The sequence below is a fragment of the Macaca nemestrina genome, chromosome 17 (assembly GCF_043159975.1).
Source record: "Macaca nemestrina isolate mMacNem1 chromosome 17, mMacNem.hap1, whole genome shotgun sequence".
Taxonomy (NCBI): Eukaryota; Metazoa; Chordata; class Mammalia; order Primates; family Cercopithecidae; genus Macaca; species Macaca nemestrina.
The window spans coordinates 41,299,917-41,314,886 of NC_092141.1; the positions used below are offsets into that span (position 1 = coordinate 41,299,917).

Sequence of the window (14,970 nt, forward strand, 5' to 3'; positions counted from 1 at the left end):
AAAACCCCTAAAAACAAGCCTACAGGTAAGTACTTAAGATCCAAGGGAAAGGATTCCAGGACTTGAAGACAGGGAAGAACAGATACTTGAAAATAATTTACTATGGCAGAAAACAGAGATCCAACATGAAAATTTACAAGCATTCTTGAGAAATAAAACAGAACTCAATGAAAGCAACATTAAAAAAAATTAATAGAAGGAAAATGTTTTGGGATGAAACAGAATTTAGTATTCCAGTCCAAATGTTTTCCTGAGTTCTAGGCAAAATAAATAAAAAGAAACCAACACTTAGAAACATCTTGGCAACTGGAAGAAAAACTCATTATTTATATATGATATAATTATTTACCTAGGAAAGCCAACAGAATCAACAAATATAAATCAAGAAAGGTTTAATTCTAGATTTAGATAAAGCAACATACATCAATATTATTTCTCTGTACTAACATTGCCACGTAGAAAATATAATTTAAAAATTCACATCAGCAACAAAAATAATAAAGTATCTAGGAATTAACCACGAATTCATAGGGCCTAAGTCTAAAGTTTAACAAAGATGATTTAAGTAAATCTATATTACACTCTTAATAGATGATTTAATATTGTAGAAATGTTAATCATTTCAAATTAATCTATATTCAGTTCAATCCTAATAAAAATTATTGAATTTAATAAACTTATGCACATTAAAATGTATACTGCAGAATAAAGGTCTATGTATCGGTTAATCAACCTTAATAAAGAAATAGAAAAGATAAACTCTAATACACTAATATATATTATAATAAAAGCTGTGTTGCATTAGTGCAAAAACAGGCAAATAGAAAAATGGAACAGAATAGAGTACACAGAGATGGGTGTGTGTGTGTGTGTGTGTGTGTGTGTAATAGTGTGAATAAAACTATTTCCTATCTACATACAGGAACTTAATATATAATAAAAGTGGCACTGCAAATCAATGGGAAAAGGACAGATTGCTTAGTAGACGATATTGAGAAAACTTTCTCACCATATGGAGAAAAATAAAATTAGTTTCCTATATAAAACCACGTATGTAGGTGGATTCTAAATGAATTAAAGACCTAAATGTGAAAGGTAAAACCGTACAGTTCATAGAAGAAAATACAGAATATCTTTGTGACTGAGAGTCATGAAAAGCCTTCTTAAAGAAAATTCCAAATCACAAACTATAAGGCAAAATATTGAAGAATTTGATTATGTCAAAATTAAGAATTTGGTCCAACAAAGCATCTTATGGATAAAGTTCATCAGAATGCTTACAGAATAGGAGAATATATAACGTCTAAAGTAAATAAGAGGTTAATGTTTGGAATATTGAAGGCATTTCTGCTAATCAACAAGAAAGTACCAGCTCGAGTAGAAAAATAGACAAAGAATATGAACACACAGTTTACAGGAAAATGCAGCAAGCAAAGAAGCCTTTAATGAGATAATCAAACTCAAAGGTAATCAGAGAAATACAAGGTAAAACAACAATGAGATACCATTCTATCTATTAATCTGACAAAATGTAGGTAGCTGGAAGATAGTGGTAGGGATATGGCACGCAGTAACCCTCATATACATACAGCTGTTGGTGGTGCAAACTGGCTCATGCGTGACAACTTGGCACTATTTATATCAATTAGGTATACACATGCCCTATGACCCAGCAACTTTTCTCCTAGGTATATATCCCAAGGACATCCTCACAGAGGTACATGATTTTTCATATAGCTCTACAATTTTTTGCATTAAAATAGTTCATATGGAAGATATGGGAAAGGCTATGGGGGATAAAAAGACATACATGAATGAGTGAATGAAATGAGAAGGGGCCTTGCACAGATCAATGATGACAGGTACAGTACCATCAACTAACAAGCATTGAGTCAACACTGCGGACAAGTGGTGGTGAGCGGGTAATGATAGGTGAAGGAGGCAATTTCAAAACATGTTGGCAACATTTTTTAATTACAAGGTTTAGAAGTCCTTTACGTGACTAGGCTTGGTGGCTCATTCCTGTAATCCCAGCACTTTGGGAGGCTGAGGAGCACAGATCACGAGGTCACGAGTTTGAGACCAGCCTGACCAACGTGGTGAAACCCCATCTCTACTAAAAATATGAAAATTAGCTGGGTGTGGGGGTGTGCGTCTGTAATCCCAGCTACTTGGGAGGCTGAGGCAAGAGAATCGCTTGAACCCTGGAGGTGGAGGTTGTAGTAAGCCAAGAATGTGCCACGGCACTCCAGCCTAGGCGAGACGAGTGAGACTCCGTCTCGAGAGAAAAAAAAAAAAAGTCCTTTACACATTTAAGCTGAAGGAAAAAACATGGTTAAGGGTAAAAGACAGAAAAACTGGTTCAGACATCTCTCCAAGTTTAAAGACAAAATGTCTTCAGAGTTTTGAAGATAAAATAAGTTTGAACTTGGGCAACCAAGTAAGTTTTCCATGTGTGAAGGCAACAGAAAACATTTCAAGATATGCATAGACACAAAACAACATACCATCCAGGAATATTTCTTGAATTAAACAAAATATGTAACAAATTTTTAAGAACATAAAAGCAAAATCTTATCCTTATATAGAAAATATAAAATTACCTTTTGTAGAAAGAGAACAATCCTTATGAGCATCTGGGCACGGAGTTCTTCCAAGGTAAACAACGTTCGGGGTGTTCGAATGAAAATTTTGGTCTTCCCATAAGCTACATCATCCTGAAAATCACACCGTTCAATCAGTTTCTTGACAGCCCCTTTATCTGAAGGAAGGTCATGGTTGGGCCAGGTGAATTCAGAGATCATCTTATACCTGGATGAAAAAAAGAAATAGGGTTAAGGGAGAAAATCATATGGTCATCTCAATAGAAAACTATTGAATAAAATTCAAGACACCTCGTAAAAAACCAAGCTAAATCTTAGCAAACTATCAATAGAATTTCACTAGCCTCATAAGGTATGCAAAAAAAGGCTTCAGTAAAATAAAACACTTTAAGATAACTCTTACTAAACTAGGTATAGAAGGGACTTCCTCAAACTCATAAAGTCTATTTGCCAAAATCCTACAGCAAATATTGTTCATAAAGGGGTAACCTCAGAAGCATTCTTTTTACAAACAGCTACAAGAGAAGGGTGGCTCTGTCATGGGTCCTGCTCAGCATTGCTCTGGAGGTCTAGTCAACATAGAGAGACCAAGAGATAATTGGTAAATGACTGAGGGAAAAACGAAATGGATACTACTTATGTATAATGTAACTTTCCTCAAAGGAAATCAAGCAGATCTCTAGATAAAAAAAAATTTAAAAAAAAACTATTATAACTAAAAGAAAATTAAATAGCGGTGTTGCTGCACATAAGAGCAACACACAAAAATTAATTGCATTTCTACACACGAGCAGTCAACAGCTCCTTGCCATGTGGGCCTCTCATAAGGCAGCTCACCACATGGCGGCTTGCTTGAGTGTGAGTGTGAACAAGACAGAAGTCACAGAGTCACAGTATTTTGTGGCCTAATCTCAAAAGTGACATCCTATCACTTTTGCCATATTCTACTTTGTCAGAAGCAAATCACTAGGTCTAGCCTACACTCACGGGAAGGGGATTACACAGGGCATGGATACCAGGAGGTAGAGGGCATCTTAGAAGGCTGCCTATCACAGAGTTTTTCCCACCATGCAAAGCTGTTTAATACATGTAGTCAAATTTAGCTTTTTTCTTATAGTACATCTAAATTTTAAGTCATTGTATGAAAGGCTTTCTTCACTTGGGTTACAGAGTAATGCATTTATGTTTTCTTCTAGTACTTGTATGTTTTCCTTTTTCACATTTAGATTTCTGATCATTTAGATGGTTTTTTGGTATATGGTGTGAGGTATGGATCTAATTTTATCTTTTAACAAATGGCTGTCTAGCCGTTCCAACACTATTAAAAAGTTCATCTTTCCCCCTCTGTGATTAACATGCTGCCTTTATCATATGTTCTTCAGTTTATTTCTGGACTTTCTGGTCTGTTTCATTGCCGTGTCTGTCCATCTGTGCATCACTACCACATGGTTTTAATTATAGAGGATACAAGTACATTTTAATGTTTTTTCCTAATTCTTTTCTTTTTTAAAGGTCTTTCTAGTTATTCTGGCACACATATTTTTCCATATGAACTTCAGAATCAAGTTTTATAGTTCCAGGCAAAAAATCCAGAATCCAGTGAACAAACAATTTTTAAAGACCCAAACCACCCTTGATAGTTTTATTGGGTTGAAACATTAAATACATTATTATTATTATTATTACTATTATTATTATTTTGACACAGAGTCTCACTCTATTGCCCAGGCTGGAGTGCAGTGGTGCGATCTCAGCTCACTGCAACCTCCGCCTCCCAGTCCAAGCGATTCTCCTGCCTCAGCCTCCTGAATAGCTGGGATTACAGGCACCTACCATGCCCAGCTAATTTTTGTGTTAACGGTAGAGATGGGGTTTTACCATGTTGGCCAGGCTGGTCTTGAACTCCTGACCTCAAGTGATCTGCCCGCCTTGGCCTCTCAAAATGCTGGGATTATAGGCAAGAGCCACTGCACTCAGAGAATCTATTAATTTTATATGGTGTTCAGTTGTCCTATCCAAGAACAAGAGATGTCTTCCCACTTGATCTACTCTGCTTTGTGCCTTACATGAATCTTTAAAGTTTTCTCATAGGCCTTTTCTTTCTTTCTTTCTTCTTTTTTTTTTAATAATTATTTTATTTTTTAAGTTCTGAAGTACATGTGCAGAATGTGCAGGTTTGTTACACAGGCAAATGTGTGCCATGGTGGTTTGCTGTACAAATCAGACCATTACCTAGGTATTAAGTCCAGCATCCATTAGCTATTCTTCCTGATGATCTCTATTCTCCCACCCCAACCCCAACAGGCCCCAGTGTGTGTTATTCACCCCCATATGGCCATGTGTTCTCATTGTTCAGTTCCCACTTATAAGTGAGAACATGTGGGGTCTGGTTTTCTGTTCCTGTGTTAGTTTGCTGAGGATAGTGGCTTCCAGCTCCATCCATGTCCCTGAAAAGGGTATTAACCTCTTTCCTTTTTACGGCTGCATAGTATTCCATGGTGTGTGTGTACCACATTTTCTTTATCTAGTCTATCATTGATGGGCATTTGGGTTGACTCCATGTTTTCACTATTTTGAATAGTGCTGCAATGAACATACCTGTGCACATATCCACAAAAACAAGCAATGGGGAAAGGATTCTCTATTTAATAAATGATGCTGGGAGAACTGGCTAGCCATATGCAGAAAACTGAAATTGGATCCCTTCCTTACACCTTATATAAAAACTAACTCAAGATGGATTAAAGACTTAAATGTAAAACCCTAAACTATAAAAACCGTAGAAGAAAATCTAGGCAATACCATCAAGGATATAGGCATGGGCAAAGACTTTATGATGAAATCACCAAAAGCAATTGCAAAAAAAGCAAAAATGACAAATTAAAGAGCTTCTCCACAGCAAATGAAATTATCATCAGAGTGAACAGACAACTTACAGAATGGGAGAAAATTTTTGCAATCTATCCATCTGACAAAGGACTAATATCCAGAATCTAAAAGGAAATTAAGCAAATGTATGTACAAGAAAAAAATCAATCCCATTAAACAGTAGGCAAAGGATATAAACAGACACTTCTCGAAAAAAGACATACATGCGGCCAACATATAAAAAACATCTCAACATCACTGATCATTAGAGAAATGCAAATCAAAACCACAATGAGATACCATCTCACACCAGTCAGAATGGTGATTAGTAAAAAGTCAAGAAACAACAAATGCTGGCAAGGTTGCAGAGAAATAGGAACGCTTTTATATTATTGGTGGGAATGTAAATTAGTTCAACTACTGTGGAAGACAGTCAATTCCTCAAAGATTTAGAACCGGAAATACCATTTGACCCAGCAATCCCATTACTGGGTATATACCTAAAGGAATATAAATCATTCAAAGGGCTTTTCATATTTCTTGTTAAAATAGTAGATATGTAGGCAGCATCTGTTAATTACTCCCTAATTACAGTAAATTACTTCCTTCTTCTTGACATATCTCTTTTCTTAGATTCCATGACAGCATGCTCTCCTTCTGCCTCTCTGGGTATTTCTTGTCAATCTGATTTTCTGTCTACTTCGGCTACTATTATATCCCCAAATGCAGGCGTGTCCCAAGGCTAAGATCAGGACTTCTCTCTATGTATCCTCTCCCCACATTACCTCATCTAGTCCACTTACTTTTAATAAAACATTCCAAATATAAAAACAAAAATATATATTTTATAGGTATAAAAAATATAAAAATATACTTTCAATTTGTGTATCATCCCTAGTCTAGCGCTCAGTTATGAGCTTCAGATTTATATATCCAAAGTCTACACAGGTCTTGAAGGCATCTTAATTACTCTTTCAGTCTTTTCCTACCTCAATCTACCCAGTTACTAAAGCCAGGATCCTGAGAATACTTTTATTCTTTCCCTCTCTATCATGATTTCTAATCCATCATTAAGTTCTATTGACTCTACCCCCAAAATATATTTAAAATTTTACAGTTCTCCTCATCCTTACTGCTTCAATTCAAAGGCAAGCCACCTTCTAGTTTACAACAGACTCCTAAATTGTTTTCCGTTTCCTTTCCAATCCATTCTGCATACATCGGTCAGAGTAGTTTTCTAAAAAGCTTGAAATCATTTTTGTCTTTGGCTGCTTTCCTTCCTCACTATCCTTCAATCATGTTGACTTCTTTGGGGTTCTGTAATACGGTTGCCTCCTTCCTGCTTCAGAGTCTTTGCACATGCTGTTCCCACTGCCTGGAATACATTTTACCAATGTATTTTGTTTTGTTCCCTACTATATACCATGTGCCTATCACGTTGCCTGCTATACTATGAGGCAATAGATATTTGCAGAATGAATGAAAGGAAATCATTTAAAGCTTACTCACTTGCTAGATGGGGGCAGAGATCAAAGGCCAATGAAAAAGTTCTAATATAAAGACAGAGGTAATACCAAACAATGTCACATGAAAAAACGCGAAATCAGAAACCTCTCAAATTCGTTACCAAACTACAGTAGGGGTCTACATCTGGGTCATCATATGGGTAGTGCTGGTGTGTGTTTGTTTCAGGCACGCTGCAGAAACTGGATTGCTATCCTATAGCCCCACTGCTCAGCTCCCATGGCAGGGGAGAGGCACTCTGCCTTCCTTCTTGCCGGCAAAGTGCATGACCCTGGTTCTCTGGCAAACCAGCAATCTGAACTTGCTAATTAAAAAGTTGAACTCATCTGCTTTCTGACAGTGAGTTTTACCTCCCTAAAGGACTAACTTTTAAGGTTATCAGCATGTTTTAAATCCTTCTCTCTTTTCTCAGTAAAATAAATGAAAGTGACGAAAAGTCACAAGCAAAAATTTAGGTTCAAACCTAAACTACTTGCAAAAATCTGCAAAATCTAAAAGGAAAAATTCACTGTAGAAAATATTACCTTTTCTCTCATCGTCACTGGATGAGCCACATAAAATGGGGATAATGTATATTCCTCACGTGGTTGTCAGTTTCAGTGACTTACTACATGTGAAACATTTAAAACAGTATCTAGTACATCCAGTAAACATTTCAAAATATTCACAACTATTATTATAACTCACTTGAAAATTTCAACACATAATTTTTTTTCCTGTCTAGTTAATCACAGTCTATATCCTTTCCATAAACAGGACAAAATCTTTAATTATCTCTACTTCTCACTCCCATTTTAATTTTAGTTCCAGATTATTACTAAAGACTACTTTCCCACCTTTACAATCACTACTTGTTTAGATTTAACAAAAAGTTTTACAGATTTCTTTGCTCAATGTTGCTTTTTTGCATATATCCTGCCACATGTTTCCTTTCTGCATTCATCTTTCTTTTTGCTGAAGTACATCCTCTAGGACATTTTTCAGAGGGTCTATGAATAATAAACTTTCTCAAACTAGGTATGCCAGAAAATGCTATTTATTTTAATCACACTCGTGAATGGTATTTTGACACAGAATACAATTCTAGACATGAAGGCCCTTTCCCTGCACTGTGAAAGCATTTTGCTCCTTCGTCTATTTGATCAAATGTTCATGAGCCAGATGTCAGCGTGATTCTCTCCCCCGATAGGCAGTTTGTCTTTTTCTCTTGGGAGCTATAAATATTTTTCTTTAACATTCTAAAAGTGAACAAATGTATTTTTAAGTTTTAAAAAAATTCTTATGCTTGACAATCAGTGTATCCTTTTAATCTGAAGATTCATCTTTTTTCAGTTCAGGCAAATCCCTGGCCACCCACTGTTTGAATAGGGCCTCTCCCCTATTCTTGGTGTTCTTTCCTCTAGTCCTTCTGTTACATGGGTTTTGCTGCTCCTGGATCAACTTTACATGTGGCTAGACCTTTCTTGAATACTTCCCATCTTTTTTTTCTTTGTGATGAGATCCGGAACAAGACTTCAGCTTGATCCTCTGGCCCACTAATTCACTTTTCTAAAAAGTTTAGTTTTTAAAAAAATTTTAAAAATTGTGATCAACTTTACATGTACTAAAATACACACACTGAAGTATATAATTCAGTAAGTTTTGACGAATGTGTATATTCATGAAACCGACACCCCAGTCAAGATATATCATCTCAGAGAGTTCCCCCATTCTGCTTTCCAGTCTGCAGACAGAGGTCATACCAATACATAGCTAACCACTATTCTGATTTCTATCACCATAAATTAGTTTTGCCTGCTCTTGAACTTCATGGAAAGGGCAGCATAAAGTTGCTACACTTTTCTTCTTAAAATGTCATCTTCTGGCTGGGCATGGTGGCTCATGCCCATAATCCCAGCACTTTGGGAGGCTGAGGCGGTTGAATCATCTGAGGTCAGGAGGTTGAGACCAGCCTTGCCAACATGGTGAAACTCTGTCTCTATTAAAAATGAAAAAAAATTAGCTGGGCTTGGTGACGTGCCCCTGTAATCCCAGCTACTTGGGAGGCTGAGGTGGGAGAATTGTTTGAACCTGGGAGGTGGAGCTGCAGTGAGGTAAGATGGTGCCACTGCACTCCAGCCTAGGTGACACAGCAAGACCCTATCAAAAAAAAAAAAAAGCCATCTTCTCTTAGCTTCTGTGACATAATCCTCTTCTGGTTTTTCTTGTACCTCATTGGTTGCTGCTTCTCTTATCTTTGCTGGTTCTTTCATGCCAGACCACAAATATAAACATTGTCATGGACCTCCTTCTCTTCACTATACAGTCCCAAGACTTTCTATGTAATCTATGTTACCAGTGACTCCAAAATCTCTTATCTGCAGCCTAAACTTCTTTCCAGAACTCCAGGTATGAAAGTTTAATGGCTTAAAATTTCTGCCTAGATATTTAGTAGGATTTCAAAGTGAACATAGGCTGGGTGTGGTGGCTCACGCCTGTAATCCCAGCACTTTGGGAGGCCGAGGCGGGAGGATCACGAGGTTGGGAGATTGAGACCATCCTGGCTAACACAGTGAAACTACGTCTCTACTAAAAATACAAAAAAATTAGCCGGGCATGGTGGCTGGCGCCTGTAGTCCCAGCTACTTGGGAGGCTGAGGCAGGAGAATGGTGTGAACCCAGGAGGCGGAGCCTGCAGTGAGCCGAGATCGCACCACTGCACTCCAGCCTGGGTGACAGAGCGAGACTTCGTCTCAAAAAAAAAAAAAAAAAAAAAAAAAAAAGTGAACATAGAGATGTTTCAAAGTTAACACAGTCAAGAGAATAATCTTGATTCCATCGTTACTCCTGTTCCATATCCTCTTCCTCAAAATTATTTTACCCAATTTTATCTCAGCAAATGGCACTGCACTTACCTAGATGCTCAAGCCAAAATCTAATTTTCATCCTTCATTCCTCTTTATTCCTGTTTCATCATATCCAATCCATGAGCTAGTCTTGTCAACTTTATCCCTCAAACATATCCCAAATCTGTCCAGTGCTCTTGTATCTACAATAGTCCCTTACTGAAGGCACTATCATCAAGCCCTGTCTCCCGGACTCCTGCAATAGCATCCCTAAACGTCTCCTTGCCTTCCTTTTTTTTTGTCTTTTTTTTGAGATGGAGTCTCGCTCTGTCTCCCAGGCTGGAGTGCAGTGGCATCTCGGCTCACTGCAAGCTCCGCCTCCCAGGTTCACGCCATTCTCCTGCCTCAGCCTCCTGAGTAGGTGGGACTACAGGCGCCCACAACCACGCCCGGCTAATTCTTTGTATTTTTAGTAGAGACAGGGTTTCACTGTGTTAGCCTGGATGGTCTATATCTCCTGACCTCGCGATCTGCCCGCCTCGGCCTCCCAAAGTGTTGGGCTTACAGACATGAGCCACCGCGCCCGGCCAACATCTCCTTGCCTTCTATTCACACAGCAGCCACAGTGATTCCTTTAAGCCATTCATAAGGTTGTGTAACTCCATGCTTAAAATCCACCAATGGCTTTCTTTCTTTTTTAAATCACACCTAACCAAAACCTAAACAGTTTAGTCTGATTACAAAGTTCGACATGATTTGGCTCTTGTCCATCTCTCTGATCTCATCTCACACAACTGTCCTGTCAGTGTCCTCCAACCAGTGGACTACGTTTGGCATCTAAAATGCCTCACTTACTACTGCAATAGAGCCTTTTCCTTGGCTATTCCCTCTGTCCCACCTTCTCTTTGCTCTGATCTTTGCATGGCTGGCTGCTTCCCATCATTGTCAGCTCCTTAGAGACTCTTTTGACCCACTAATCTAAAGTACTTGAATTTTCCGCATTTTTCTGGTTTATATTTTGTGTATATATTTATTCGTTTTTTTGGGAGAAATCTACAGTTGAGATTATAGAAAATGTTCAATAAATGTTTTAAAACAAATAGATAGAATTTAAAGCATTCTTGTGATTCCAAGTTATCAATTATCATTATCATTTTTTTTAATATGACATGGTATCATTAAGCAACATTATCAACAATAAATTAACAATAGCAACAATATATTATACTTATTGAGTGATTACTATATGGAGGTACTACTACTCCAAGTGCTTTGTATATATTTTCTTATTTAACCCTCTAGCTTCAAGGTAGTTGTTATTATTATCCCCATTTTACACATGAAGAAACAGGCATGAAAAGGGTATGTAATTTGTCCAAGGTCACACAACTGAAAAATGACAGAGCCAGGACTCAAACCAAGCAGAATGATTTCAGGCCCTCCATGCTTAACTCCTTAATATTTTGTTATTATGATAATTACCAACACCAGTAATGATAGGCAGCGTTGATTAAATAGCTATGATGTACTAGGAATCTAGGCTTTTTACTTAGGTTAATTTCTCATAACACTCCATGAAATGTTATTTTACTTATTTTACAGATGCAAAAACAGGGTCAAAGCAGTTAAATTTCTGGCCCATGCTCAAGCAGCAAGTAAGTGGCACAATAAGAATTCCACCCACAATGTGACTTCAGATCAGTGTTCTTTCTGCTATGCTACGATGCCCGCATTTCTTCCCCAAAGGCTGAAACTTTTTCATGCTCCATAAACCATGAACTCAGGGACTCATGTTGAAACTGGGAAAGTCTTTCATATTTGTAATTTCCTCAGCTCTTTTGCTCACCGAACAAATATTTATAGATTGCCTAATATGTGCTGACTGATGCACTGTTGTATGGGGAGGACTCCGTTATTCTCAGTGAACTAGGCCTCTCCGATGAGTCTATTCTCACCTGTGAAGAAACTTCTCATATGTCTGGCGGAAGGCAAATCCTGCCCGACGCACTCTCACATTTTCCAGTAGTCCAAGATATTCTACTTGGTGCCGGCAGCGTTCATCATCAAATATCTGTGGAGATTTCTTGTCATTGGGTTTGATGCAACGAACGTAATATGGTTCCTAAAGAAACAAATCAGCAAATGGTAAATTTCACTGGAGAAAATTCTCCAACTAGGGACACTAACATGTAATTAGTGTTGTGTCAAGTTAAGCTCAGTGCCTCTAATTTCTCAGGCATACACTTATGAATAAAGTAGTTATTCTTCCTTTCTCCTTCAATTCAAGGTCAGAAGTTCTCGTGCATTCAGCTAAATGTTTGTTTAATTTTGTTTTAGGCTTTATTAGGAATAGTGGAAAAGGGATAAAACTAGGAAGTAAATAACAGAGATGTAAAGATCGAGTTTCTGTGTGTTTATGAAAACAAGGTTAAAGCAGCTGAAGGAGTAATTCAATAGAAAAAGGCAGCAGCTAACGATGAAAATGGATGGAGAATGTAAAAAGACATTCGTTGTTAATGTTAATATTATGTTAAGGAATGATAGGCACAGCTCTGGTATATAGTAAGTGCTCCTTAAGTGTCAGTCATCAGTATTAATATTATTGCATTAGTTTGTACTTTGGAAAAGAGATTAAACTTCATGGGTAAGTAGAGAAGTTCCAAAACCACCTATCGGCACCAGTGATTCTATGAAGGAGCTCAGCTAGCAATCCTTCCCTCTGTGCCAATGAAGCTTTATACCACATAATAGATCATAACCCCTTTTAAATATAAAACCATGCTTGGCATAGATCCTGGTACACTGAAGATAATGAATAAATTATCACTGGATGAATCAATTAGGTCAAATGTATCCTATAAGTGTAAAGAATTTCTTTTTCTTCTCTGAATCTGTTATCTATCAGACACACAGATGCACTTTAAAATACAGAATCCTCTGTAGTTAAATTAGGCAGTTTTGAGCTCTGCTGAGGGCTAGAAGTAGAAAGGGGTAGTAAATAATTTAAGCAGGAGAGATTTGAAGGATGTAAATTTACTTGCATTTTGAACAGAATAACAGTTTCCAATACCTAAAAAAAGAAACTCCGATAGTACATTTATCATGCTGTCCCACATGATGAAAGGTAATGCCATTTTTTGCCTTTTTCTAGGCCCTGCTGCTTTAGTTTCCTATTGCTGCTGTAGCAGATTATCATAAATATAGTGGATTAAAACAACACAGTTTTATTATCTCACATTTCTGGAAGTCAGAAGTCTGAAATAGGTTTAACTGAGCCAAAAGTCAATGTGTCAGCAGGGTTGGTGTTTTTGGGAGATCCAGAAGAAAACCCAGCTTCTGGAGGCTGCCCACATTCCTTGGCTGGTAGCCCCCTTCAATCTTCAAAGTCAGCAATGGCCAGTTGAGTCTTTTATAGATGTCACCTCCTTGTTCTGACTTTTCTGCTTCCCTCCTTCTCACTGAAGGACTCATGATAGCACTGGGGCCACTTGGGTAATGAAGGATAAGCTGTTATCTTCAGGCCCATTTATTAGCAGCCTTATCTCCATCTGCAACCTTAATTCCACCTTGCTACAGCACGTATCATGTTCGTAGGTTCTGAGGATTAGGATGTGGACATCTGGGATGACTATGGTATAGTAATAATAACAATAAAAAATATTATCTATCTAGCCTTTGTTCCTGGTTTCTGGCATACAGCTTCAAAAACTTGTGAAATTTATTCAGTGATAGGAGTGTCGTAGTTATGCTAATGAGGTGACTCATAGCTGGGCCTCTAGATAGCTTCAGGATGGGAGCTGGTCACCAGAAAACTCCTTCATGTGCTGGAACTTACAGTTGCCTGACCTCTGGGCAGGTTAGGGGGACTAAAGATTAAGCTTAATCACGTGATCAAAGATGTAGTCAATCATGCCTTTGTGATGAAACACTGATAAAACAAAAAATAACAAAACCTCAGGAGGCTGAGTCTCAGAAGAGCTTCTTGGTTGGTGAACACATGAATGTACTCAAAGAGGGGAGCATCCTGATTCCAGGGGGACAGAGGTCCTGTGCTTGGACCCAAGTTCTGTGAATCATTCTAGTGAATTATCAAACCTGAAGAGGGGGGTCAAGGGAATCCTCACATTTGTACCCAAGTCATATATAAGGGCAGGTGTTCTGTGGACCTCACTTGCAGCTGGTGTCTGAAGTAAAGGAGAGTCTTGTTGGGGACCCTGTCCTTTAATTTTTCAGATTAATGCTAACTCTGGGTAGTTAGTGTCAGAATTGAATTGAATTGTAGCACACTTAGCTGATGTCAGAGTTGCTGTTGCAATGCAGAGGCCATTATTCTGTCTAGTACACCTGCCCCTTTTCATCTTGTCATCTGTAGCAGAACAAAAAACATGACCTCAATATCTTGCACCACCTCCCAGTAAGAGGTGGAGTCTCTACATCACTTCTTGAATCTGGCTTGGCCTGTGACATGCTTTAACCAGTAGAATGCAGCAGAAGCAACACTGGGTTACTTCTAGAAACCCATCCTTGAGAGGTTCTGCCCTCTTGGACCACTTCTACCACATGAAGAAACCCAGGATTAAAGACTACATGACATAAGATGCCCAGGCATCCAGGCACACGATTTGAGTGAGCTCATCTTAGCCTATCTAGCCCCAGCTGACTGCAACTGCTTGGTGAGCCCAGCAGAACTGCCCAGTCAACCCCTGAATCATGACGAAGAACCATTATTTTAAGCACTATATTTTCGAGTGATTTGTTATGGATTAATAGATAACTTACACTTCTTCCCTATTTTGGAATACCAACCCATTCATTAGATACTAAATTTTGGTATATTTAAGCTGAGGATCAATATTTTATTATAAAGCATAAGCAGAATCCTACTTTAAAAAATAGTGATGGGTGATCAAATGTTCATTAAATTTGTACTGATTTTCAAGTGGAACATCTATATTGGGGGAAAAACTGTAGCTCACTTTAAAAAATGGCTCGTAGTTAAGTGTTTTAAAAAACTTAATAGGATGGGGAAGTCGGGAGGAGGCACTGTTTACTTAAGGATTTTCTATTAGTTTGCTGGAATAGAGTGTCTTTACTTCTTGGTGAATTAACCAAGAAAAGTGGCACTGAGCACAGTAAATGCCAAAATGCTT

The 14,970-nt window shown here is 38.0% G+C and overlaps 1 protein-coding gene across 6 annotated transcripts in view; it reads right to left on the bottom strand.

The window, feature by feature from the left end:
• LOC105485184 (myosin ID) overlaps nt 1-14,970 on the bottom strand; it is a 378,692-nt gene that overhangs the window by 212,350 nt on the left and 151,372 nt on the right. For all 6 annotated transcript variants that reach the window (XM_011747397.2, XM_071082693.1, XM_011747396.3 and 3 more), the window contains 2 exons: nt 11,776-11,942; nt 2,604-2,811 (listed from right to left, as the gene is read on the bottom strand). In XM_011747397.2, the coding sequence (XP_011745699.2) occupies nt 2,604-2,811; nt 11,776-11,942 (375 nt within the window). The remainder of the gene's footprint in view (nt 1-2,603; nt 2,812-11,775; nt 11,943-14,970) is intronic.